The 26,520-nt window shown below is 39.1% G+C and overlaps 1 protein-coding gene across 1 annotated transcript in view; it reads left to right on the top strand.

The window, feature by feature from the left end:
* The window catches only part of DNAH8 (dynein axonemal heavy chain 8), a gene marked incomplete at its 3' end in the record, with an annotated part of 103,423 nt that overhangs the window by 52,433 nt on the left and 24,470 nt on the right, over positions 1–26,520 (top strand). Inside the window, exons 18-32 of the mRNA XM_008053199.1 lie at positions 588–690; positions 1,736–1,840; positions 2,078–2,239; positions 6,149–6,373; positions 10,188–10,360; positions 12,427–12,605; positions 14,131–14,318; positions 18,081–18,167; positions 18,262–18,369; positions 19,208–19,342; positions 20,778–20,939; positions 23,202–23,448; positions 23,546–23,787; positions 23,876–24,016; positions 25,324–25,561. Coding sequence (XP_008051390.1) covers positions 588–690; positions 1,736–1,840; positions 2,078–2,239; positions 6,149–6,373; positions 10,188–10,360; positions 12,427–12,605; positions 14,131–14,318; positions 18,081–18,167; positions 18,262–18,369; positions 19,208–19,342; positions 20,778–20,939; positions 23,202–23,448; positions 23,546–23,787; positions 23,876–24,016; positions 25,324–25,561 — 2,495 coding nt within the window. The remainder of the gene's footprint in view (positions 1–587; positions 691–1,735; positions 1,841–2,077; positions 2,240–6,148; positions 6,374–10,187; positions 10,361–12,426; positions 12,606–14,130; positions 14,319–18,080; positions 18,168–18,261; positions 18,370–19,207; positions 19,343–20,777; positions 20,940–23,201; positions 23,449–23,545; positions 23,788–23,875; positions 24,017–25,323; positions 25,562–26,520) is intronic.

Raw genomic sequence — 26,520 nt, 5'->3', positions numbered from 1 at the left:
CACATTCACCAGGAAGAGAACATAGACATATTTTTTGTGGAAACTACCATTCAAATCACTACAGGCATGGAGTAGAAATGTGCACTAAGAGAACAATTACTAGACAAATTCATGGATACTTTTTTAAAAAGCAGTTTATTCTCATTTTCTTTTTGAAATAGTATGATGAGATATCCTGGTGTGTTGAAGTTTATGCCTCTGTTCTGGCTTAATGGTTACTTGTCCTTCCTTTCACTCTCAAAATGTCCTGGTTTGGAAATAGGTTATGTGTTTGCCCTCGGTTAAAGCCACAGTGCTCCCAATACTCTTAGGTCGTAGAAGGGCTCCCGATGATAAAGGAGAAAGCAATAGATGATGGGGCGGCCTTACTCTTAGTCTCTTTCTTGCTTTCCCAAGTGCCATCCATGGTGGAGAATGGACTTTGGTTTCTCACTAGACATTGCAGAGGCAAATGATAAATGACCACAGGTGTTTGCAATTATCTTAGTGAAGATGCTAATAATTGGCAAAACAAAATGAAACAAACAACCAAAAAACTCCAGAAAAAAAAAAATCACTTGGCAATGCACTGTTGATTTTATTTGAAGGTATTTGGAGAAGAAGCGATTACTATTTCCAAGATTCTTCTTTGTATCTGATCCGGTTCTCCTGGAAATTCTCGGACAAGCCAGTGATTCCCACACCATACAGGTATGTTCTAAGTATCTGTGACCTAAATTGCTTTTTCCACAGCATATGTAGTCAAGATAAAAGTGAAGTTAACATCTTAAAAGTACAGGCAGGAAAGGAGAGGATTAATAATGATGGTTGATTATAAAATGTCCTATTTTCTGTGTTTTTGGAGCCTATCAACCTGATGCAATCCAGTGTTGTTCGTGAGCAAGAGGCAGCAATTGTGCCACTCTCTAACTGTATGACCTTGGCAGACTCCTTAATTTTCTATGTCTCAGTTTTCTATCTGTTTCATTGGGATATTAATGGTTCCCCCTCCACAGGATTGTCATGAACATTACATGAAATAATGCGTAGCAAAGTCTCTAGCATACAATATGCATTCATTAAGTGTAAGTCATCATTTTCTGTATTTTACTCTGAACATTCTTGGATCAAATGGGGTGGTGGTTGAGATTTGTCCTCCCCCCCCCACACCTCCCCCAGCATGCTTCTCAAATGCTTTTAGTCATTTTCGAGAGCAGTACTTCCAAGAGGAAGAGAAAAACTGTGGAGAACTGGGCAAGGGAGGCACTCAGGCACCCAGCTGAGGGCTGTTTCTGGTTTAGGGATCTGGGAAATGGCTAATATTATCTTCCTTGTTGGTTTCTGGGGAGTCATGGGGATAAGAAAAGAGGAGGGAAAGGTGCTGTAAAAGTCCAAGGTAGAGGGGACAGGAGAGAGGACAGGACTGAGCTGGATCTGGGAGGGAAAAGGGCTGGGGCAGTATCGCCGTCTCCAGCTGGAGGAGGGTCACAGTCATTAGTCCAGTCTCCATAGGATGAGAGGGGGAATTTGCAGGACTTGGAGAAAACATTCTATAGGGCTGGATTTTAAAAAGTGGGCCTCCAAGTCAGTCAAGGGTCAAAGTGGAGGGTCTGTATTTTTTTTTTTTTTTGATAATGAAATAAATTCTTACTCTTTTAAAAAGATAAAAAAACAATTGAGGTTTTAAAAACATCTTAACTGCTTTTGTGTTTAGCCTCATGTGTGATGTTTTTGCTCTGTCTTGTACTTCTTACAGCCACATCTCCCTGCTGTATCTGACAACATCAATGAGGTGACATTTCATGCAAAAGACTATGATCGTATGCTGGCCGTCATATCAAGAGAAGGAGAAAAAATCATTGTAATTTACCTTGGCTAAAATTTTATTAGAATCTATTTAAAAACTTAGGTTGAGGAGAATATAATTCCCTTACAGACAAAAAAGGGGAGGAGGTTCTGTATATTTAAATATATATGTATAAAATATGAAACTATTTGCTTGGCATTGAGATACTATGATTTATTAAGTGTAAATTTTTACATTTGTAAAAATACCAACTTATTATCAATTCATAACATATTTATAATTTTTTTTTAGTTGGATAATTCTGTTATGGCCAAAGGTCCTGTAGAGATTTGGCTTCTGGAATTGTTAAAAATGCAGATGTCATCATTACATAATATAATTAGATCCGCGTTCTATCAGATCAGTGATTCAGGATTTCAACTCTTACCTTTCCTCAACCACTTTCCAGCACAGGTGAGAACACACAATGTTTAAATAATGGTTAAAAGAAATGGAAATAAGGGGAGGAGATGCTTAGTAGTTGGTTGGCCTGACAGTATGAGGCTGTTGTGGCTTTGAATTACAGAGGTCTACCCCCTCTCATTTTGACCTTAGCTCCCAGCCACTGGCTTGTCAACCTACATTATTCTATAACAACCCACCCCATTCTCCAGAAGAGGATATGCCACTGTTTCCCATAGTTAAAGATATATATAAGACTAACAATACGTATGGAATTTTTATTTTGCAGATATATTTGTATGTCTGTGTATATGTACAGTATATATATTTGCATAAAGATGCTCCTTAACTTATGATGGGGTTATTTCCCAATAAATCCATCATAAGTTGAAAATCTGGTAAACTGAAAATGCATTTAATACACCTACTAAACATTATAGCTTAGCTTAGCCTACCTTAAACATGCTCAAAGCACTTAGCCTACAGTTGGGCAAAATCATCTAATACAACGCCTATTTTATAGTAAAGTATTGACTGTCATATAATTTATTGAATACTGTACTGAAAGTGAAAAACAGAATGGTTATATGGGTACTTGAAGTACAATTTCTACTGAAGGTATATCATTTTCGTACATTGCAAGGTAAAAAAAATAATAAGTTGTACCATCTTGACTAAGGGACTGTCTGTATATATACATATACTACACCAATACATATATGTGATACAGATATAGATATGAGCATACATTTTCCTGAAATGAAATCCCGCCTTGCCTTTTTATTTTCCCTTCATGTGTTTGAAAATTGGCATAATGTATTAAAGGAGGCTCAGTCTAATTTAGACTAAAGATTTAGCATTAGGTGGAGAGTTGGGAGCAAATTCAGAACAGTGATGAAGTTGAGCATGACATAAAGTTGACTAGCTTTCAGGATTTTCTTTAAAATACATACATATATATATATTTATATGGATTGCCTGAGCCCGCGGGTTCGAGACCCGCCTGGGCAACTTGGCGAGACGTCATCTCTAGAATAAATAAAAAATCAGCCGGGCGTGGTAGCGCGCACCTGTAATTCCGGCTACTCGGAAGGCTGAGGTGGAAGGATCGCCGGAGCCCAGCATGTTGAGGCTGCGGTGGCCAGGAGCGGCCACTGCACTCCAGTCTGGGCGACGGAGTGAAACTCCAACTCAAAAACAAAAATATATATATATATATATATATATACACACACACACACATAAAATTTATAAAGCAGTTTTTTTCAAATAACTGAAATTTTCCCATTATCAAGTTAAAGTGCTTATCTAAAATTGTTTAAAATTTCACCTCTTCTTTTTTCTAAAATATGTTTCAAAGATTATGAATGCAATGAATCATTGCTGCTAAAATTTGGAAAAATTTGAAAAACATGAAAGTAATATAAAATTTTCCCACATTTCTACCACCCAGAAATGACAACTGTTAAATTTTAGTGTATTTCCTTTTAGTGTTTTATTTATTTACTTATTTATTGCTTTTTTTCCCTTTCTTCTTTTTTACATTGGCATAAGATAATTGTACATATTTGTGGCATACGTAGTGATCTGTAGTGATCAGATGAGGGTAATTAGCATATTCATAATCTCAAACATGTATTAGTTCTTTGTGTTGGGAACATTTAATATCCTCCTTCTAGCTATTTGAAACTATCTATTATTGCTAACTATAGTCATCCTACAGTGGTCTAGAACATTAGAAGTATTTCTCTTATCTAGTTGTAATTTTGTATCCTTTAACAAATCTCTCCCTATCCCTCCTTTCTATCTACCCTTCCCAGCCTCTAGTATCCTCTGTTCTACTTTTACTTCTATGATATCAGCTTTTTAAAGCTTTTACATATAAGTGAAAACAGACAGTGCTTTCTGATTTTTTTTTTTTTTTTTTGAGTCAGATTCTCACTCTGTCGCCCAGGCTGGAGTGCAGTGGCACACTCAGAGCCACCCCAACGTCCACCTGCTGGACTCAGGTGATCCTTCCACATCAGCCTTCCATAGCCAGAACAGGCATGCGCTACCATACCCAGCTAATTTTTTGATATATTGTAGAGACAAGGTTTCACCATGTTGCCCAAGCTGATCTCGAACCCGCAGGCTCAGGCAGTCCTCTTGCCTCATCCTCCCAAAGTGCTGGGTTTACAGGCTTGAGCCAACACACCCCGCCGATATTTCTTAATGTGCATATTATAGGAATCAAAGAATGAGCATTATTTTTATTTATTTTTTAACATACCATGCTCCAGTTTTCACCGTTAAGTCTCTTGCTGTCTTAGACTGAATATAAGATATAAAAACATAATTTAAGCTGTTCTTGGTGACTCCAGGACTATCATTTTAAAAATTCACCATTGCCGGGCTCAGTGGCTCAGCCTGTAATCCCGCGCCTTTGGAAGGCTGAGGTGAGTGGATTGCCTGAGCCCGTGGGTTCGAGACTCCCCTGGGCAGCAAGACCTCATCTCTACAATAAATAAAAAAATCAGCCGGGCATAGTAGTGCATGCCTATAATTCCCGCTACTCGGAAGGCTGAGGTGGAAGATCGCCGGAGCCCAGCAGGTGGAGGCTGCGGTGGCCGGGAGTGGCCACTGCACTTCAGTCTGGGCGACAGAGTGAGACTAAAAAAAAAAAAAAATTCACCATTATACACCATAATGGGTATACACCATTATACAGTGGGTTTTCTGTGTAATGTCTTTAAAATAGACCAGCAGACAGGAACTCCAAAGTTGAGGTCCAGCCTGAGGGACCCTGGGTTCTTGGCTTTGCGCAAGAAAGAATTCAACAGTGAGCCACCAAAGTAAAGTGAAAGTAAGCTTTTTTACATTGCTACACTGTTGTTGTTTTTTTTCCTCCCTGCCTTACCCCTCTTGTACTTTCTTCTGCTGCTGTCAGGGCCAAATCTGCTTGCTCTTGGGGGCTTCTTGACACTGACTTATTTTCTCTAGATCCCATTGTTCACTTCAGTCAGGTGCTTTCAGTTATCTTTACTTGCAGACCTCAGGATTGGCCACTGCTCTGGCAGGAAAAATATTCAAGTCCTTGATAAGCCAAGGACAGGGAGCAGGCTTTATTCTTGCTTTTCCTACTGAGGAGCCCATGCCAAACAGTATTCAGACTGTCCACACCACTCTCAGTCCTCTTTTTTGGTCCAAATGATGTTGGATCTGTCACTTGTCTCTGCAGATGAACAAGAGCTCCCCAACGGACAACTGTTTCAGCGAGGAGGTGATGGTGTGGCATGTTCAGGCTACTTTTATTACCTTTTCTGGGGTAGAAATTGTAGCCCTAAGGTGATATCCTCTCCTAATTTCTTTATGCCTTCATTAGGGTACATAGGATACATGCTGCTTCCCTTCTTACTTTCAGTCTTTCTCTTCTATAGATAAATATAAAGACAGAAAATAAATGTAGATTAAAATGTGGGTATTAGAAAGAGTAAGAGATTAAGAAAGGAGATAGGCAGCATATTGTTTTTAGAAGAGCAAAGAGACCTTCAGAAAACCCTGCTCAAGAATAAATATACAATAAACAGTTCATTAATTCCATTTGCTTTTCTTGAGAAAGAAAAACCATTGCGTGGAGGTATCTAGTGGTCTCAGGCCCTCCGTAGAAAAATTTCTTAAGCACCTGCCATATCATGTATGTAATTCAATAAATAATAGCTGCTATTTTAATTATTTTCTATACTTTGAAATAATTAAATGTCAATAGTTAAAACTTTAAATATCTCTCCCATCAGGAGCAGAGAAATGCATGTCTGTCTCTCTTTTTTTCTTAAATAAGTAAACCCTTTCACCTTCCTGGGAATAAGTGACCACCAAATTTTATTGCAGATGTGCTTTAAATATTTGGCAAATTTAAATATTTGTCTGCTGGATTTGTAGGTTGGGCTTCTGGGACTTCAGATGTTGTGGACGCATGATTCAGAAGAGGCTTTACATAATGCAAAAGATGACAGGAAAATCATGCAAATAACCAACCAGAAATTTTTGGATATTCTAAATACTCTTATTAGTCAGACAACACATGATCTAAGCAAGTTTGATAGAGTGAAGTTTGAAACTCTAATTACCATCCATGTGCATCAGAGAGATATTTTTGATGACTTGGTAACGTATCTTTCTTTCTTAATTTAAAGTAATTTAGTGTACTAATTAATAATGAACAGCTAAGAATTGTACATATTGCCTAACTTACAGGAACTTTCTATCTCCTTGGTACTTTTTCGTAACTGTCTCCATCTATACCATATTCACAAATATCTGTATTGGGTGGTTTAAGCAACCGTATACGTATATTCATTTGGCACTGACAAATCTGGAACCAATTGATGTGATCTTGACACAGAATGGGGGACTCCAAAGTTGGGGTCCAGCCTGAGATGCCAAGTGGGTTCTTGGCTTCTTGCAGGAAAGAATTCAAGACTGAACCACAAAAATAAAGTGAAGATAAGTTTATTAAAAGAAAAGAGGAACAGAAAGGACACACTGTATGAGGAGGAATAAAAAAAAAAAACCAACTCGGAATTATTTTTTGGAGGGTGGGCCCCTTTATAGTAGGGGTAGTTAAATGTTCTAGAACCCATCAACATCAGTGTGCCAGCTAGCGTTGTTGTGAGAGGCTGCATTTGCCTTCAGTGAATTTTTTTTCTAGAGAGTCTTTCAGTGCATTTGCTGGGGTTTTGTTTTCATGGTTATTTCTTGATTATATGCTAAACAAGGGGTGGATTATTCATGGGTTTCCTGGGAAAGAGGTAGAGAGTTTTAGGAACTGGGATTCCTCCCAGTTTGTTACTGTAAATGGGCTGTATGGGAACTGTCATGGTGTTGAAGGGTGTGTCATTTAGCATGCTAATATATGATAAGTATATTATGAGGAGCAAGGTCCGTAATGGGCAAATTAATTACTGTCTTAGTTCTAGCTGGCTTTAACTGGTTCTTAACTGTTTTCTCTGTAGGAGCTCAGAAAACCAGGCCATTTACCTGTCTAGAGAACCCATCTCAGCTACCTGTCCTGAAAAAGTAGCTATGTTGTTTATTTTAGGAAACTAGTCTTGCTTAATTTCTATCTCAGTAGGAACCAACTAAATATTCCATTAAATCAAGAAACTAGGGACATGGTATAATTTAGGTCATGAGCTATGATGGGCTAGCTGGGGAAAGAGAAGCCCAGACTGGGCTAAATCAAGCTTCAGAGAACTCTCATGGGTGTTTGTCCAATTAATAATGTCCAACAGGCCGGGTGCAGTGGCTCAAGCCTGTAATCCCAGCTCTTTGGGAGGCCGAGGTGGGAGGATTGCCTGAGCCCGTGAGTTTGAGACCAGCCTGGGCAACATGGTAAGACCTTGTCTCTACAATAAATAAAAAAATTATCCAGGTGTGGTAGCACGTTCTTGTAGTTCCAGCTACGTGGAAGGCTGAGGTGGAAGGATCACCTGGGCCCAGCAGGTCGATGCTGAGGTGGCTGTGAGTGTGCCACTTCACTCCAGCCTGGGCGACAGTGAGACTCCAACTAAAAAAAAAAAACATGTCCCACAGAATATCATGGGCTTGATTAGGCAAGGTTCTATAGGGCAGGAGTAAGAGAGGTGGTGGTTGAATTCCCACTGGAAATAGGACTCTAACCAGTGGCCTAGAGCAAGGCCAAGTTCTTCTAAAGCAGGGATTCTCTACTATGGGATAGGGGTTCCAGGTGGTTTTGATCCACCATTTGACAATCTTTAACTACCATTGCTTTATTCAACTGATTTGACACATCTTGAAGGTATCACTTTCCTTTGTCAGACACATAATTTATGCAGGTTCAGCCCTATTTTAGAGAATATGATCACAGACTGCCTGTTTCAATCTTTTATCAAAAGTTCTGATCACATAGGTTATATTTCTTGAAGATTATTTGAAGGACATGCGGTCAGTCCATTTATTCTAGAGCCTCGCTTCTAAAGTACAATATGCTTGACCAGTGCATTGGCATCACCTGGGAATTTGTTAGACAAGCAGAATCTCTAGCCTTCCTTTCCACACTTCCAGATCTACTGAATCAATCTGCATTTTAACAACATTTCCAGATAATTTATATGCATATTAAATTTTGAGGATAAACTAAACTGCTCTAGGATTTATCTCTGGACTAAACTAATCATCAGAAAGCTTCATACTTAGACATATTGTTTTGACCTACAGACTTGCTTTTAATAATTGCAATTACCATTATACTTTCATTGACGTGACTTTCGTTGAAGTCCACTTCAAGAAACACTATTATGGAATTCATTACTGTGTCTGCTCTAAGAATATGCCATTGAGAATGTTGTCTATACATCTTTCACTGACTCCTAAAACTGAAGTCCCATGGAAGACATTTCTTGGAAAATTAAGTGTTGAGCAAGCTTTACTTTTCATACAGAATGGATTTTTAAAAACCTGTACACAGTGAAAACTATGAACCTTTTTTTGGTTTGTTTTGTCTTAATCACCATTGAACAGTTTGCATCCCAACTAAATGAGATCTCACGACCAGCATATATGCATTTTATTTTTCCATGTATAATGTTTAGCACAGCCTTATACACAGCAAGAACTCAAGTATGTTAACCCTTCTTCTCTTATTTCTTCTCCACCTCCTCCTTACCATCTAAACAGACTTTGAAAGTAGCAAGCTATCTCCATGGTTGTGGGTTGTGTGTTAGAGAGCAGAGTCCTTGGGGATGGGACTGGACGATGTTACCTGAAAGTAACTCTTTTGAGATGATGAACACAAACTGTGCTTTAGGTGAGGAGTGAGAATCCTTAACTGGAGAGGGAAGCAAGCTCTTAAACAATGAAGCAAACAGTAACAAAAAGCAAGACATAAATAACAAGGAGTATGGAAGTCTGGTCAGATGGAGATCTGAATATTGTATAGTCACCCAGATCAATTTTTTAGTGTTTAGCTGAATGACCTGGAAGTGGGCTTACTGGGTTTAAAAGCAGTGGTGGGTACTATCTGCCACTTTCCTATGTTAATTCCCCCGAGTGGGCAGGAGTGGGGTTTCTTCAAGTTTACTGTGGAAAGTCATGAAGCTCCTCAGAATGTGGTTGTGGTGGGATGGAGTTCCTAAAAGTGCTTGCCTGGTCTCTGCTGCTTCTAATGGACCATGTACTGGAGCTTGCAGCCATGGCAATGGGAGTCCAGTCCTTGCCCCATGTGTATATATATGCTCATGATCAGGTAGGTTGGGTGGCTTTGGCTATAGTGCTGGTTCAGGAAGATGCAGGTGCACACCTAAGTATGCATTCTACTGCTTAATTCCTTCAGTGGCTTCCAATTGCCAGTTCCCAAGCCCTTTCTCATGGCCCTAAGAAGCCTCAACTCTTATTCTTTCTCTAAATCCCAGATGCCTTAGCTATGCTGAACTTTTTTTCAGTTCCTTAAACATGCTAACCAGATCTTCTGGGCCTTTGCCTAGAGCACTTTCTTCTCCCACACCCTCATTACTCCTTTTGTTTTATTATCCTGGCTAATCCATTCCTACTATTTATTCAGGCTTTAGTTTGTGTGTGTGCTTGTGTGTGTGTGTGTGTGTGTGTTTGTGTTTGTGTGTGTGTGTGTGTGTGTGTTTCTGTGTGCCGCTCTCAGACCCTTGAACTAGGTTAGGTTCTACTACTATATATATTCATGAATCTTGAATTTCTTTGGTAGAGCTCTGAATACTTGTTACAATTTCTTGTTTCACTGTCTTTTACCCTTTTCTTAAGCTCCAGAAGGCTGGATTCATGTTTGTCTTTCATCCAGCACAGTGTCAAGCACAAGAAGGAATTCACTAAATATTTGTTAAGTGAAGGAGAATCAGTTCATGAATGAGTGAATAAAAACTGCCCATATGCTTATGTTTTATGCTATTGCAATTCAGTATGTAATTTTTTTCTATTTCATGTTTTTAAGGTAAAAATGCATATCAAATCAGCTACTGATTTTGAATGGCTAAAACAGAGTAGATTTTATTTTAAGGAAGATTTGGATCAAACTGTGGTGTCTATTACAGATGTTGATTTTATTTACCAGAATGAATTTCTGGGATGCACTGATCGCCTTGTTATCACTCCATTAACAGATAGGTAGGAAACCCAGTTTTTGTCATTCCATGTTATAATTAAATCATGTGCTTAAATTGTTTAAAAATTGCATTTGAATTATTAACAAAAGCATATTGCTGTCATGTTGAGTACAGGCTAGCTCATAGAAAGTCAACTTAACAATGAAATAACCATAGATGTTTCTTAAACACATGTACATTAAATTTTTATGAAGTAGGAAAAGATCATATAATAAAAACAGGCTTCAGTGCTGATTATGAGTGACTTAATAATGAATTTTAGATTACAAGATGGAAAAATATTCCTAGAACCATAAAGGAAGTCATTAAAATTGTGAAGAAGACAGGTGCCTTGGAGATCATCTAATTTATTCTTTTGGTTTTTCAGATGTGGAACTTAATACCTCAAGTGAAGTTTCTTGGCCAAGTCTGAATAATTAGTCCATGGCAGATGCCCTCACAGTTCTTTCCAATGTATTATACTAGGCAAGAACTGGGTCTGTTTTAGCTTTATATATCCCAGTTCAAATATGCTGTGCATAAAATAAGTCTGTAGAATTAAGTCAGATTATAGTTCTGACATTACTTTAAGTAGGCTGCCTCCAGTAAAATTATGACAAATTATATCTCCCACCCCCTCTTGATTTATCCAGCTTCTCTCTTTTGCATCCCTAATGCCACTGCAGCATAAATGTCAGTGTGTTTTCTCTTCCATTGGTGTTTACATAGGAAGCTTCATGTCTCATGAAGCTTTACTAAGATCTTTACTAACTTTTACTTAGATCCCAAACAAATACAGCAGAAGCTGGTTCATGGCTATAAGGAGATTCATTATATTATCCTTTATACTTCTCTAAATGAGTGAAACGTTTCATAGAAAAATAATTTATTTACAGTGGTGTGCTGGAATGACGTGTACCACTCTGTGAGAGCCAACTGTATGTATTTTTGTCCCAGTTTTGTGATGTCATATTGGCATCTTTTCATCAACCATGGTGGAAGTATTTATACCAGCAATCCCCAACCTTTTTGTCACTAGGGACTTGTTTTGTGGAAGACAATTTTTCCATGGATCGGAGGGGAGGGGATGGTTTCAGGATGATTCAAGTGCATAACATTTATTGTGCACTTTATTTCTATTATTATTATATTGTAATATACAATAAAATAATTATACAACTCACCATAAGAAAAGAGATGCAGATGGAAGTGGTAAATAAAATAATGGGCAGGCCATGCATGAACTAAAATAAGTGTCGGATTCTGACTTAAAGCCTGCTACCAGATGCAGCTGTACAATTGAAATACATCAACTCACTTTCCACTCACTGATAGAGTTTTGATATGAATCTGCAAAGAATTGACTTACTATGGTCTCTGTGCAGTCAAACTTCATTACTAATGTTAATCTGTATTTGTAGCTGCTCCCCAATGCTAGCATCACTGCCTCAGTTCCACCTCAGATCATCAGACATTAGATTCTCATAAGGAGCATGCAGCCTAGATCCCTCCATGCATAGTTCACAATAGGGTTCGTGCTCCCCTGAGAATTTAATGCTATCACTGATCTGACAGGAGGGGAAGCTCACAATAATGCGAGCAATGAGGAGTGACTGTCAATACAGATGATGGTTCACTTGGTTGCTGCCGCTCACCTCCTGCTGTGCAACCTGGTTCCTAACAGGCCACAGACCTGCCCCCAGGGTTGGGGTCCCCTGATTTATACCACAGAAGTTGGCAAACATGAAACTCAGGATTATTTCTTTTTTCCCTGGAGAGCCAGTTGTTAAACATCCACCAGCACAGCACTGTTTATTTGGTTCTTCTACTGACCACAATGGGAGAAAGGCCTAACGGTTTTAAGTCAAGGCTGAGGGGCTTAGATGTTTGTCCCCAAAAATCTTTGGATTCACTGTACTACTTTTAATGAATGTCAAGTACCCCGTCCTTGTTTGATCACTTCTTTTATGTGGGTTATTCAAACTCTAAAATAAACAGGCCCATTCCAATCACATTGTATTTTTGCTTGTGCCTTACTGTAACACGTTTTCCCATATTCATAAAGCTTTATTGGATTAACACTTGCAGATGCTATATTACGTTAGCGCAGGCTTTGGGAATGAACATGGGAGGCGCTCCAGCAGGACCTGCAGGCACTGGCAAAACAGAAACCACAAAAGACATGGGAAGGTGTTTGGGAAAATATGTGGTTGTGTTCAACTGCTCCGATCAAATGGATTTCAGAGGCCTAGGAAGGATTTTCAAAGGCAAGTGTCAAGCAATGTTAAATTATTCTTGGTGAATTTATTTCTACTGCCTTTTAACATTATTTTCTGATATCAATCTAAAGTGATACTTATCCCACATAACCAACATTAGCATAGATTGATCCATATGATATTGCATTTTTCTAGGTCAAAATGGCCAGATATCATCAATTTCATATGGTTCCATACTACTTCTGGTGTTATAGTGTATACATCGAATGTGTATTGGATTATGAAAATAGAATCAATTTCTAATTGCCTGAAATTATAGAGGAGATAAGATCAAGATAGCAAATTGATGACACGTGTGATTTCCCTTCCATTGAAATGAAGGATTTTTTTTTTTTTTGAATTGGAGTCTCACTCTGTTGTCCGACTGGAGTGCAGTGGCCACTCCCGGCCACCGCAGCCTCGACCTGCTGGGCTCCAGCGATCCTTCCGCCTCAGCCTTCCAGAAATGAAGGATTTTTAAAAAGCATAGCAGCCAGGCGTGGTGGCTCGTCTGTAATCCCAACACTTTTGGAGGCAGAGGCAAGAGGATTGCCTGAGACCAGCCTGAACAACATGGCAAGATCTTGTCTCTACAATTAAAAAAAAAAAATTAGCTGGGTGCGGTGGCACATGTCTGTGGTTCCAGCTACTTGGAAGACTGAGGTGGAAGGATCACCTGAGCCCAGCAGGTTGAGGCTACAGTGGCGTGAACGTGCCACTGAACTCCAGCATGGGCAACAGAGCGAGACTCCGACTCAAAAAAAAAAAAAAAAAAGAAGTAGAGGTAGCTGTAGGCAGATGGAAAATTTTGAGAAAATCCTGAAAGCTAGTTAGGAGATGATTTCCAGAAAGAGAAAAAAGTGTTTGAGGACACTTCAGCCTCAGAGCTTAGTTCTTGGAGTCCTTCTCTTTTCTATCTACATGCATTCTCTTGTTGATCTCATGCAGACCCAAGCTTTAAATGTCATCTATAGGATGACTCCCAAATATATATCTCTAGCAAGGACTTCTCCTGGAAACTCTGATGACTTGTCGTCTCCACTTAAATGTCTAATAGGCTCAAATTCACCACATCAAAAACCAAACTTCCCATCTCCCTCCCTATATCTACTCATTCCTCAACATTCTCCATCTCACTAAATGGTCACTTCATTCTTCTAGGTGCCCAGACAAAACAAACAAAACACACAACAGCAACAACAAAACAACCTTGTCTTATCCTTTACTCCTCTTTTTTTTTCATGCTCAGATCCAATCTGTCAACAATGACTATTGGTTTTACCTTCAAAATACACCCAATATCTGTACTTTCTTTCGGCAGTATACTATCTGTGTTGTTTTGGTGATAATATACAAATAATTAAACCTCTCCTTAACACTGGAATTAAATATGTCTTTATAAACAGATGTGAGACTTTATGAAAACTGTGTTTCAATATCTAATGGTTTGAGAACACTTTGGAGAAATTATTATTTTATTTATTATTGCATATTATGGAGAAAAACTTTACAAATTAACTGTCTTTCATGCCAGGTCTTGCACAGTCAGGCTCCTGGGGCTGTTTTGATGAGTTTAACAGAATTGAATTGCCTGTATTATCAGTGGCAGCGCAACAAATTTTTATTGTTTTGACAGCAAGAAAAGAGAGAAAGAAACAGTTCATATTTTCTGATGGTGATTGTGTTGATTTAAATCCAGAATTTGGAATCTTCTTAACAATGGTAAGAACATAGGTTTTAAATGCAATTTGATTCATTTAATTGTTACAGACTTAAATAAAAGAAAGCGTATATTAGTGGGTAAATGACTGACTATTCAGGAGTCATGAGCTGCTTTCTCTCTCTTTTTTTTTTGAGGTGGAGTCTCACTCTGTCACCCAGACTGGAGTGCAGTGGCCGCTCCCGGCCACCGCAGCCTCGACCTGCTGGGGTCCGGCAATCCTTCCGCCTCAGCCTCCCAAGTAGCTGGAACTACAGGCGCGCGCTACCATGCCGGCTAATTTTTTGATTTATTGTAGAGATGAGGTCTCGCCAAGTTGCCCAGGCGGGTCTCGAACCCACAGGCTCAGGCAATCCACTCACCTCGGCCTCCCAAAGTGCGGGATTACAGGCTGAGCCACCGAGCCCGGCTTGCTTTCTCTTATTAAGTGATTTTTCTGAGTAGGAAGTACAGTCCAGATAGAAGATACAATACTAATATGTTAATGATGATAATAGCTTCTGTTTATTGAAAACTTAGTATGTATAAGGTATAATGTTAAATGTTCTATGTACTGTATCAGATAGTATAACTCATGCTGTACAGCAGTAACAAATAATCCCCAAATCTTAGTCACTTAAAACCACAAATATTTATTTCTCTCTCATGCCACTAATCCACTGTGGATTGATTGAGATAAGGACGGGAAGGCCAGGGCTACTTTATATATGTCCTCATGAGAAAGGAGTTTGGCAAGACTATTTTCCTGCAGCAAGGATAATCAACAAGGCTGATTTCTCAAGACAGGTAGCTGAGACAGTTTCTTTCTGAGACCCCACGAAGAAAAACAGGATGCATTTAAGAACTGGTTAAAGCCAACTAGGACCAAGATGATGATTAATTTGTTTGCTACTGACCTTGCCCCTTGTCATACACTAATTATAATACATTAGCAAGCTAAATGGCACACCCTCCAGTGCAATGACGAGTCCGATTTATAGTAACAAATTGGGGAGGACCCTAGTTCTTAGAAATCTCTACCACTTTCCCAGGAAACCCATGAATATTCCACTCCTTGTTTAACATAAAATTGAGAAATAGTTATAAAGCAAAACCCCAGTGATGTATGACTGCTGTTCTTCTTTTAGACCAGCCCAGGAAGCTCTGCCTAAGGAGAAACCTGCTCTCTGTCGTTTCAATAAACTTGCTTTTATTTTTCAGCTGAAATCCTAGCAATGTATGGAGACTTCTCTGTCCATGGAATAGCCTGATTTCTGTTCCTCTTTCTAATAAACTTGATTTCACTTTACTTCAGTGGCTGGCTCTTGAATTATTTCCTGTATGAAGCCAAGAACCCACTTGGCCTTTTGAGCCAGACCCCAACTTTGGGGGTTCCCCATCCTGTGTCACTTACTCTGGCACTCAGGCTGACAAGGTAGCTACTGTCTAAATCATTGCTGGTTGCTGAAGCAAAAGAAAAGGAGAACATGAAGAATTTTGCTCTGGTTCTTTGAGTTTTTTTCTAGAAGTAACCCAAGTCATAAGTCATTGGCTGAAGCAAGTTACATGACCGCACCTGACTTTAAGGGGGCAGGGAAATTCAGTCCTATCATGTAACTGGAAGGAGGAAGAACCCCAAATATTTGGTCAGTAACACTAATGACTCTCACATGTACATTATGTTATCTTCTAGCTATGATGGCCCTTTGAGCTGGACATTCCATAGCTGAGGCTCAGGGAGACTGAAAAACCTGCTCAGTTCACACAGCCAGTAAGATAAATAGGTTATTGAATCCCTAACATCAAAACCTGTCTGCCTAACCTCTACATCTGGTTTTTCTCCGATACTGAATAAAAAGGAATGACTTAAATTCCAAAATAATTTAACAAGGTCCTATGTTAAGTTATTGTAACAAATTCAGTTCCGTGATTGAGGGCAGAGCTTTGAGATGCAGTATTGTAAAGACAGAAAGCAAAAGGCATAAATAAACAGGAGTTGCTATGAATTAGGGAAAGGAAGTTAATGTTGAACAAGTTTTAACATTGTTATGTGTTTCCTGTAAAGTTAATTCTCTAAGTTACAAGATAATGCAAAGTACTCTTGAGTTTTAAATGTCCCAGTGGAAAAAGATAAATTATAGGAAGCAAAATCAGAATGTTTCTGATAAGCTTTATTGTAAGCAAACATCCAGTAAAGCAGTTAGGGAGAACTAATGATAATAATCCAGAAGTGATTTGTTATAACTCAAGAAATGGGATGGAGAAATTTACTCAATGCAAAACTACAGCCTAGAAGAATTTAACTGTTTAACATTCTCCCTGGATTAAGAATAATATTGGAAATAGAAATTAGACATTGCATTAAGCTGTGAATAACAGACACACACACACAAAATAGCAGCTTAACATGTGAGCATTTTTTCTCTTAAGATCTTTCTATGGTCTACTCCGTCAGAGTCCATCTTCAAGATCAAGATGCTGCAGAAATCATCTCTATTTTGTTGCAGCCAATGAATTGAATTGAATCAATTCCCTTCAAACAAACATTGAGGATTTTTTATAGACAGTGTGTGTTGCTTTGTATCTTACTGGGTAGATGTAGTCACATCACCTGTAAGGAAGGCTGGGAAATGTAGTTTTAATCCGTGGTGATGTCCCCAGCTTGCAACTGGGGTTCTGTGGCTAAGGAAGGAGAAGGGGAGCATTGAGGGGCATCCAGTAGTCTCTATTTCAGCACCTAACAAGATATCTAGCCTATTGACAATGTCCGGTCCAGGGACTGAAGGTTTCTTTTTCTTTTCTTTTCTTCTTCTTCTCCTTTTTTTTTTTTTTTGAGTCAGTGTCTCACTCTGTCACCCAGGCTGGAGTGCAGTGGCACACTGATGGCCACCGCAGCCTCAACCTGGTGTACTCAGATGATCATTCCACTTCAGCCTGTCAAGTAGCTGGAGCTACACATGCATGCCACCACAACTGGCTAATTTTTTAATTTATTATAGGGACGAGGTCTTGCCATGTTGCCCAGGCTGGTCTCGAACCTGTGGGCTCGGGCAGTTCTCTCGCCTCTGCCTTCCAAAGTGCTGGGATTACATGCATGAGCCACTGCACCCGGCAGAGGCTGAAGGTTTCTGAATTAACATTCTTAAAATAACTGAATCCTGTTTACTTCACTTGTCTTGGTACCTCCAACTTTTCCTTTGGGACCTTTGGATCTGACCTGTCTTTAACCTGTTGCTACTCTTGAGACCTTAGTTTCTTTTTCACCTCCCTTTTCTCTTTTCCAATATTTCCCCCCAATATACCCTTCTTTATTTTCCCTTGTTCCCATGGGTTTTTGCCAGCCAAAGAACTCTAGCTATGACTGCAAAGAATAATTAAAGAGATGAAATTTTTAAAAATACCTAAGTGGAAACTGATCAGTGAAAAATTCTGAATTTTTAAAATCAGTAACATATTTTAGTCCATAACTATCCAGGTGTTACTCAGTTTTATTTTCTCTTTTTCCATTTTATTTTCTATTTTTTAAAGCCAACAGATACACATACTTAATTTTTGCTGCACAGAATTGTGTGCAACTTTACTAATGCAATGAAATGGAAATATAAAAGGGAATGATGTGAACATTAATAAATATGGAAGGTTTAAAACACACTTTTGAGAAAACATTAAAAAACAAATGCTTTTAATGGCACTGTAAAATCTGAACTAGGGGTTTGAGATGTATTTATATTCAGGAAATGAAGATTATGTCAACACTTAAAAATTAACTATGTTTTTACCTTTAGAACCCTGGATATGCTGGGCGCCAGGAACTACCAGAAAACTTAAAAATCCAATTTAGAACTGTTGCTATGATGGTTCCTGATAGACAGGTATGCACTGGGATTTAAATGCATGGCATAATTTATATCCTCTACCTGTTTTTTTACTGAAGTTGTTGAAAAATCTCACTATATAATTTTTCAGATCATTATGCGAGTTAAGCTTGCAAGCTGTGGTTTTCTTGAAAATATTATCTTGGCTCAAAAGTTTTATGTTCTTTACAAACTCTGTGAAGAGCAACTTACTAAACAGGTAACTATATGATCTATTTTTCCCCTAGCTATAGAATTTGTTTTTTTTGTTTTACAATATTGATAAATACTAATTAATGAGTTTTTTAAAAATCTCATTAACTCTTTTCTAAAATATATTTGTACTTAATTTGACCTATTGGTTATGTATTTTAAAACCTTTTTATTTTGAAATAATTGTAGATGCATAGGAAGTTGCAAAGACATATACAGGGAAGTGGATATCTTTCACCCTGCCTCCTCCAATGTTGACATCTTGTAACTATAATACAATCACAATACCATAAAATTGACACTGGAACAATCCACAGAGTTTCACCAGTTATGCATGCACTCCTGTGTGTGTGTGTGTGTGTGTGTGTGTGTAGTTCTATGTATCAATTCATGTAAACACCACCACAATCAAGATACAGAACTATTTCTTCACTTCCAGTTTTCCTCATGCTGCTCCTTGATAGCCACACCTACCTCTCTTCCAACTAGCCCCTTGCAGCCACTAACATTTTTTCCATCTCTATAATTTTATTTCAAGAGTGTTATGTAAATGGAATAATATTGTCTATAACTGGTTGGTTATACATTTAAAATCCAATGTTTGTTGCTCAAACTGTATCAGACTGTATTATTCTTAAAAGATAATTTAAGGTGTGAAACTGTATACTACAGTTTAGTTTTCTCAATGGAATTACCATTTTTCAGTCAAAGGAAAGGCAGGAAAATTGAGCTAATAAGACTTTACAGTTCAGCCACCCCATGTAAATACCAGAATATCTACCTGTATAGAGGTCTCCGTTTAGTTTTTCAATTAAATCACTTTTTTCTCTCTTCTTTCATGTTAGGTTCATTATGACTTTGGGTTGAGAAATATTCTGTCTGTTTTGAGGACACTTGGATCTCAAAAAAGAGCCAGACCAGAAGATAGTGAATTAAGCATTGTCATGAGAGGACTAAGAGATATGAACCTTTCTAAATTGGTATCTTTCTTCTCCAAATTCATTTCTTTTCCAAAAGTTTGACCTGGTTGTCTACTACTCGGCTAACAAGTGGGGGTTAGCTCATGCTGAGCTGTGAGCACTAATAATTGCGGGATAATGGGTGTGTGAAGCTAATGCTGTGTTTCCACAAGAAGGATACAAACAGACAAACAAACAAACAAAAAAACAACCCATAACCTTGTATGACCAACATGGGCCAGAAGTACCTCTTATCAGCCATGGGCAGTGAGACAGGTCATCAGTGGGCTTCGGCTCTAAAATTTCAACCTAGATCTCTACCATTATTCATAATATGACCCAGATTCTCGACAAGACAATCTGGATTCACAGGAAAACATGGGAACTTTTTGCTTTATCTACATATGACTAGCTTATCTCCGATATATCTTTCCTAAAACATCAACACCATTCCTGTTTTCCAAAAATGCATTAAAACTATTCTGTGGAAATTATAAGAGTTGCTTTTCTGCTTTCATGCTTGTTACAGTTATAATCAGGTTGTTTTGAATTAACTGACGGGCAGGTTCACATGGAGTTTGTTCAAGGGTTTTTATGTGCCACAAACTAACAATGAACCTCTGTAGAATTTGTTATTGTTGCACAGGCTTTCTGGGTATATTGTCTTGTTTGAGCCTGCAACTCTGTGGGATATAGACGGCTAGTTTGCTTCTTGTCATTTTACTTATGGGGGAACTGAGAGTTGGAAGTTGAAGGACTCCCCTGTAATCACCTTCAGCTGAGAAGCTGGGACAGAAATCCTTAAGATCTTCTGAAGCCAAATCCCCTGCTCCCTCCAGTAGACTTTACTGCCTCCCTTAGCTAATGGTATTCTTGAAAGCCATAGATAAGTATTCAGGAAAGAATACAGAAGCCCCAGAGAATAAGGAGAAATCAGAAGGCATTAGAAGTTGAAAAGGGGCAATCCATGTATTAAAGACATAGCAAATAAGAAGTGGAGTCAGTTTACCAAACCTACTGCTTATTAGAAAGGCGGAACATTGCCCTGATAGAGTTTTCCAGCCAATGTTGGATGATGCCCCATAAGTTTGTAGGTATTTTCCCAATTTAAATAGAATATTAATACTCTATTCTTATGGGGTTGGGACTACAAATTGCTACTTTAAAGGTTAATGCAAATACCAGTCTTCGAGAAGCAGCAGAGCATTCATATGATACAGTAATGAGATCAGACCTTGGAGCTGTAGATTGAGACTGGATTGTAGAAGACGTGGAATGCCAAAGAACTTTGAGTACAATGAGGATTCAGTGGTGGTGTTCAGGAGAATAATAAATGATTCTCTGAGCGTGAAGTGATAAGTGCTATGCATGCATCACTAGCTAGCTGATAAATATCATAGCTAGTGGATAAATGTTTGTTGACTGAGTAAGTTTATTTTAACCCATGCTTCTTTAGGTTGACGAAGACGAACCTCTGTTCCTCAGCTTAATCAATGACCTGTTTCCAGGTTTGCAACTGGATAGTAGTACTTATGCAGAACTGCAAACTGCAGTAGCCCACCAGGTTCAGATAGAAGGCTTGATTAATCATCCACCCTGGAACCTCAAACTTGTGCAGGTAAAGACATTTTAATCTGTTACCAGTGTATGGTAAAGATCACAGTTTGAATAGAATAACTCGTGATATTAATTTAATAGATGCTGATGTCAAAACTAAATAAAAACACCACATATACATCATTGAAGGAAGAGACCTTAGGGAGGATGTGTTTGTCCCAGAGAGATAGTATGGATTTAACCTGCCTCATAGTAATCAAGCCGTAATTTACTGTGGTTGTTACTTATACCTGGTGAGAAGGTCGGGCAGTGACTAGAATCTCAAGAACAACTGGGATGGAATAGTAGATGATAAAAACCTTGTGAGGTGGAACAACCCAACCGGCTTCTTGCACCAATCTGGCAGTAGTGACTGCAGCTGGGTTCTTTAGTGGGACACAGAGGCTGAGGAATCTGGGTGTGCTACTTTGCTCCTGCTTTATGATATCTTCCACCTACACTAAAATATGAATCCTTTGCCTGTGTCTGTTGGTGTCTTTCTGCCCGTCACATTTCATCCTTGTGACCCAACCACTTTATCAGCAGAATCAAGAACCTGTAGTAGAGACATGTTCCTTAGAGAATGAAGGAACTGAATTGTGGAGAGTGTTAAAAACTGCATTTGAAAAATAACAATGCTTATTTTAACCTACTGTTCTTGCCAGATTATAAGATGTGCAAGTATCAGAGACGTAGCCAAATCTTACATAGATATACACACATTGGGAAATGTTCAAGTATTTTTTTTTTTTTTTTACCATCCGTGTATCAGAAACCATTTTAAATATATTTTTTTAAAGTCTGGGTAAACCATTTATACATGACATGTATCCAATATGCTGAGTATTCAAATCTTGATCATCTCAGTGGTGGGTACTAGGATTTTGTGGTCTTTGTTGATGCCAATAATGTTACTCTTGAACATATTGTTATGGAACAGTGCTTCTGCTGCTTTTAAACTGTGGGTTACCATAGTAGTACATTTCTGTCCACATTGTTAAGGGAATAACGCAGATTCTACCTCTGGTCAGCCGTGAGACTTTTGATGTCTTTTTTTTTTATTATTAAGAAAGCTCTAGACAGGATGTTGGAACAGATGCCATCCATGCTCTTAGCATGTCTCCTTGAATCCCTTCCGCCACTTTTGTGTGTCCCTCCCAATTTCTGTGTGTTTTTGCTTCTTTTTTTTTTTTTTTTTTTTGAGTTGGAGTCTCACTCGGTCACCCAGACTGGAGTGCAGTGGCCGCTCCTGGCCACCGCAGCCTCGCCTGCTGGGCTCCGGCGATCCTTCCGTCCCAGCCTTCCGAGTAGTCGTAACTACAGGCATGCGCTACCGCCCGGCTCATTTTTTGATTTATTGTAGAAATGAGGTCTCGCTGCCCAGGCGGGTCTCGAACCCGCGGGCTCAGGCAATCCACTCACCTCAGCCTCCCAAAGACGCGGGATTAAGGCTGAGCCACGAGCCCGGCTATTTTTGCTTCTAATAGCAAAAGGAGGCCTGGAGCCCCTTTGCTGGCAGGCACAAAGAGCGGGCATCGCCTGGGAGTATTTCCCACCCAACCTTTCCTCACTGAAGGACTGATGGGTGATAGAGTAGGAAAGTCAAGCTCCCCTGCTTCCAGGAGGAACTATCTCAGGTGTAACTTAGACTCCAGAGTCCTCCTGCAGCATCAGGCTTAAGTCTACCCTACAGGACTTGGTCCTTGACCACACCTTGCTTGGCTTCTTCGCATCCCTGCCCTATTTCCCTGCTCCCTTACTGGTTTCTCCTGGAAGCACTCCTTGAATAAATCACTTGCCCATGAACCCTCATTCAAGATGTACTTCTGGGGAACCAGAAGGCCCATGTGAATCTTCCTGGGACGCTCTGTCTTGCCGTTTTCCACCACTAAGGGGCGATATCATCACATTGGATGCAGAGAAAGTTTGTGGCAAATGTTGGTTTATATAGTATCAGCAAACCAAAATCACAGGGAATGGCAGTGTGAGAAACAGAAACTAGATCTTGAATTAGTTATTTCCAAGATGTAATTCAAGTTTCACATTGTGATTACTTTTTCACTGATATCATTTTATCCCTTACATCATTTTATAATATAAATTAGTGATGCTAATTTGCTATGCACATCTAGTGAAACAAAGAACATTTGTACAACTTTTAAATAGTGAACTAGTTACTGTAATGAAGAACTTATTTAGAGCCTTTTAACTTTCAGCTAACTGCCTTAAATGTCAGCAAGAGACTCACAAATTACATTTTTAAATTTCTTGTTGAATTGTCTAGTTATATGAGACGTCTCTGGTGCGGCATGGCTTGATGACTCTTGGACCCAGTGGTTCTGGAAAGACCACTGTTATAACAGTTCTGATGAAGGCGCTAACAGAATGCGGAAGGCCTCACAGAGAAATGCGAATGAATCCAAAAGCTATCACTGCACCTCAGATGTTTGGCCGACTGGATACTGCTACCAATGACTGGACGGATGGGATTTTTTCTACTCTGTGGAGAAAAACGTTAAAAGCTAAAAAAGGTATACACACACACACACACCCTCCTTTGTGATCATTTTTCCCCTGTCAGTTGGTTAAGACAATATTTGTTTAATTTTCTGTTTTAATTATCTGCAGGTGAAAACGTTTTCCTCATTTTAGATGGCCCTGTGGATGCCATTTGGATTGAGAACTTAAACTCTGTGTTGGATGACAATAAAACTCTCACATTAGCAAATGGAGATCGCATTCCCATGGCCCCTAACTGTAAGCTTTTGTTTGAAGTCCACAACATTGAGAACGCCTCTCCTGCCACGGTTTCTAGGATGGGCATGGTCTATATCAGCAGCTCTGCTCTCAGCTGGAGGCCAATTCTACAGGTGGGGGAGAGGCATGGACGGGAGTACACTCAGCACCTGTCCACAGTCCCCTTTCTTAATAAACAGAGATTCTGTTTCTGTGTGGCAGGCATGGTTGAAGAAGCGCACGGCACAGGAAGCTACTGTATTCCTGACTCTCTATGATAAAGCATTTGAAGATACATACACATATATGAAACTAAACCTCAATCCCAAAATGCAGCTCTTAGAGTGCAACTATATTATGCAAGTAAGATTGTTTTTGTACATCTGCTACTTATGTTTGAAATTTATTTTTTTCACTCAGTTGCAGTTTACAGGCATCTGAAATAGAAAATTCACGCAGTCCTTAGAAATCTTATAATGTGACTGTAAAAACTCTGAGTAGTTTGACTCCTACCTAGTAAAGATCTTATTAATGATCCTACTATCTTTATTATTTTCACTTCCCAGAGGGCTATTGTCAGGGAAAGGGGAATGAACTATTTTTCCCACTGTCAGGTTTAGTAACTTGACCCAGAAAGTGTGTCCTATAATGACAGTCAACAAAATAAGACAGACAGTTTTACAGAAAAACACAAAAAGGAGCTTGTGGCAATCAGAAAAACTTGGATGGTAATCTTAGTTGCAGATTTAGTGTATATCAGATAGGGAAAAGCTTTAAACATACACTCTGAGAAATGACTTGTAATATTCTCAGTTTTCCTTACCAGTGTTTGGAAAAAATACCAGAACTAGTCATAGATTTTTAAGGGCTCTCCTAATTCTGGTCTATAGGTGCTTCCTCAATATTCTAGTGCTTTGATTCTCAGTGTAAGGGATGTCAGACATTGAGGGCTGGTAGGTTAGAAATAATATATGAAGCCCAAATCAGTGAATTATTTAGTAATTATTTTTAAATGCAGAATGTAAGAGAAAATTTTATCTTGAAATAATTTCGGTTTGAAAGACTGAGGATTTCTTACTGTAGTATACATTTCTTTCTGATGCTGTAAGGGAGTTGGCATACTTATTTTTTTTAAGGGCCAGGTAGTAAATATTTTAAGCTTTGCACAACCCTCTGTTTTCGCCACTCAACTTTGCTATTGTAGCACAAAAGCCACTAGAGACCATGCCTAAATGAGTAGGTGTGGCTGTGTTCCAATAAAATTTTATTTACCCTTGGGGCCACAGTTTGCTAAGTCCTGCCAAACGTCAAAAAGAAATCGAATCTCTGATCAGGAAAATTTGTATAACCAAACTTTAAAACCAGATGCTATCCTAGCAAACATCTAGTCTAGGCCTTTTGCTTTCCCATTAAGAAACTGAGACTCAGGTCAGTGGCATCAACTGGGGGTAGAAAGCACATTTGCCAATTCCCAATTCAGGGTTTTTTCTACTAGACCATGTGGCCGGTCTGAAGTAGGGTGACCTTTCTTCTAAATGCTGTAGAACAGTGATCAAGCAAAAGCTTGAGATATATTTGTTTTTCCTTCTCTTTCCCTGATCCTTTTAATTTTATTAATTTTTTATTTTAAAAATTTAAATCTAAAACTATTTTATTTAAAAATTTTTCAGTCTCTTAATCTTCTAGAAGGTTTAATTCCCTCCAAAGAAGAAGGTGGTATTTCATGTGTCGAACATCTTCATAAATTATTTGTCTTTGGTCTAATGTGGAGTTTGGGAGCCCTCCTGGAACTGGAAAGCAGAGAAAAACTTGAAGCCTTTTTACGACATCATGAAAGCAAGTTAGACTTACCAGAAATACCTAAAGGCGTGAATCAAACCATGTATGAGTTTTTTGTTACCGATTACGGTAAGCACATTGAATTATGCCCTAAATGAAATGACTTTTTTTTAATGGCAGAAAAATAAAGTCTTATACACTCTTCTATAGGGGAATAGTAAACCAATAATGAATATCATAATTATTAAAAGGGCAAATATTCCAAAGATAGTGGGATTGCATGTTAGCTATGCCAGGACCTGGTGTCAAGACCCCTGACTTCTCCATTTGGAGTGGCCTCAGTAAAATCTGGCAGAATCAGGAGCCAGGCACCTCCACAGAGCTGCCTTCTGAGCAACGCAGAGTTCTATCATGTTGGAAGGTTTAGATTGCCTCCCTCTGAGCATGTTGTCCTCACTCAGAAGTGGAGCCTCAAGTTACTCCAATAGTGATGAGGCTCTGGTTAGGGGATTAAGATGGTACCTAATAATGTTGCTAATAAAATAATTACCTTCCCCTGTGCCATCTAAAGTATATATTACTACATTTCTTAAAAGAGAGATCTTGGCTGGATGCAGTGGGACATGCCTGTAATCCTAGCACTTTGGGAGGCCAAGGTGCACTTTGCTTGAGCCTAGGAATTTGAGCCTGGGCAACATAGTAAGACCTCATCTACAAAAAAAAAAAAAGAAAAGAAAAAAAAATTAGCCAGCATGGTGGCAGGTGCCTATCATCCCAGGTACTCAGGAGGTTGAGGCAGGAGGATGACTTGAGTCCAGGAGGTTGAGGCTGTAGTGAGATGGGATTGTGCCATTGCAATGCAGTCTTGGTGAGAAAGAAACTCTGTCTTAAAAAAAGAGTGAGATGGGCGGGCTTGGTGGCTCAGCCTGTAATCTCAGCACTTTGGGAGGCCGAGGTAAGTGGCTTGCCTGAGCCTGTGGGTTTGAGACCAGCCTGGGTAACTTGGCGAGACCTCATCTCTACAGTAAAAAAAAAATTGGCTGGGCGTGGTAGTGCACGCCTGTAGTTCCGGCTACTTGGAAGGCTGA

Source organism: Carlito syrichta, unplaced genomic scaffold (assembly GCF_000164805.1).
Source record: "Carlito syrichta isolate Samal-C Ts95f unplaced genomic scaffold, Tarsius_syrichta-2.0.1 Scaffold287953, whole genome shotgun sequence".
In the NCBI taxonomy this organism is placed as follows: Eukaryota; Metazoa; Chordata; class Mammalia; order Primates; family Tarsiidae; genus Carlito; species Carlito syrichta.
The sequence above is the reverse complement of the archived record's forward strand: the minus strand, read 5'-3'. Positions and strand labels throughout refer to the sequence as shown.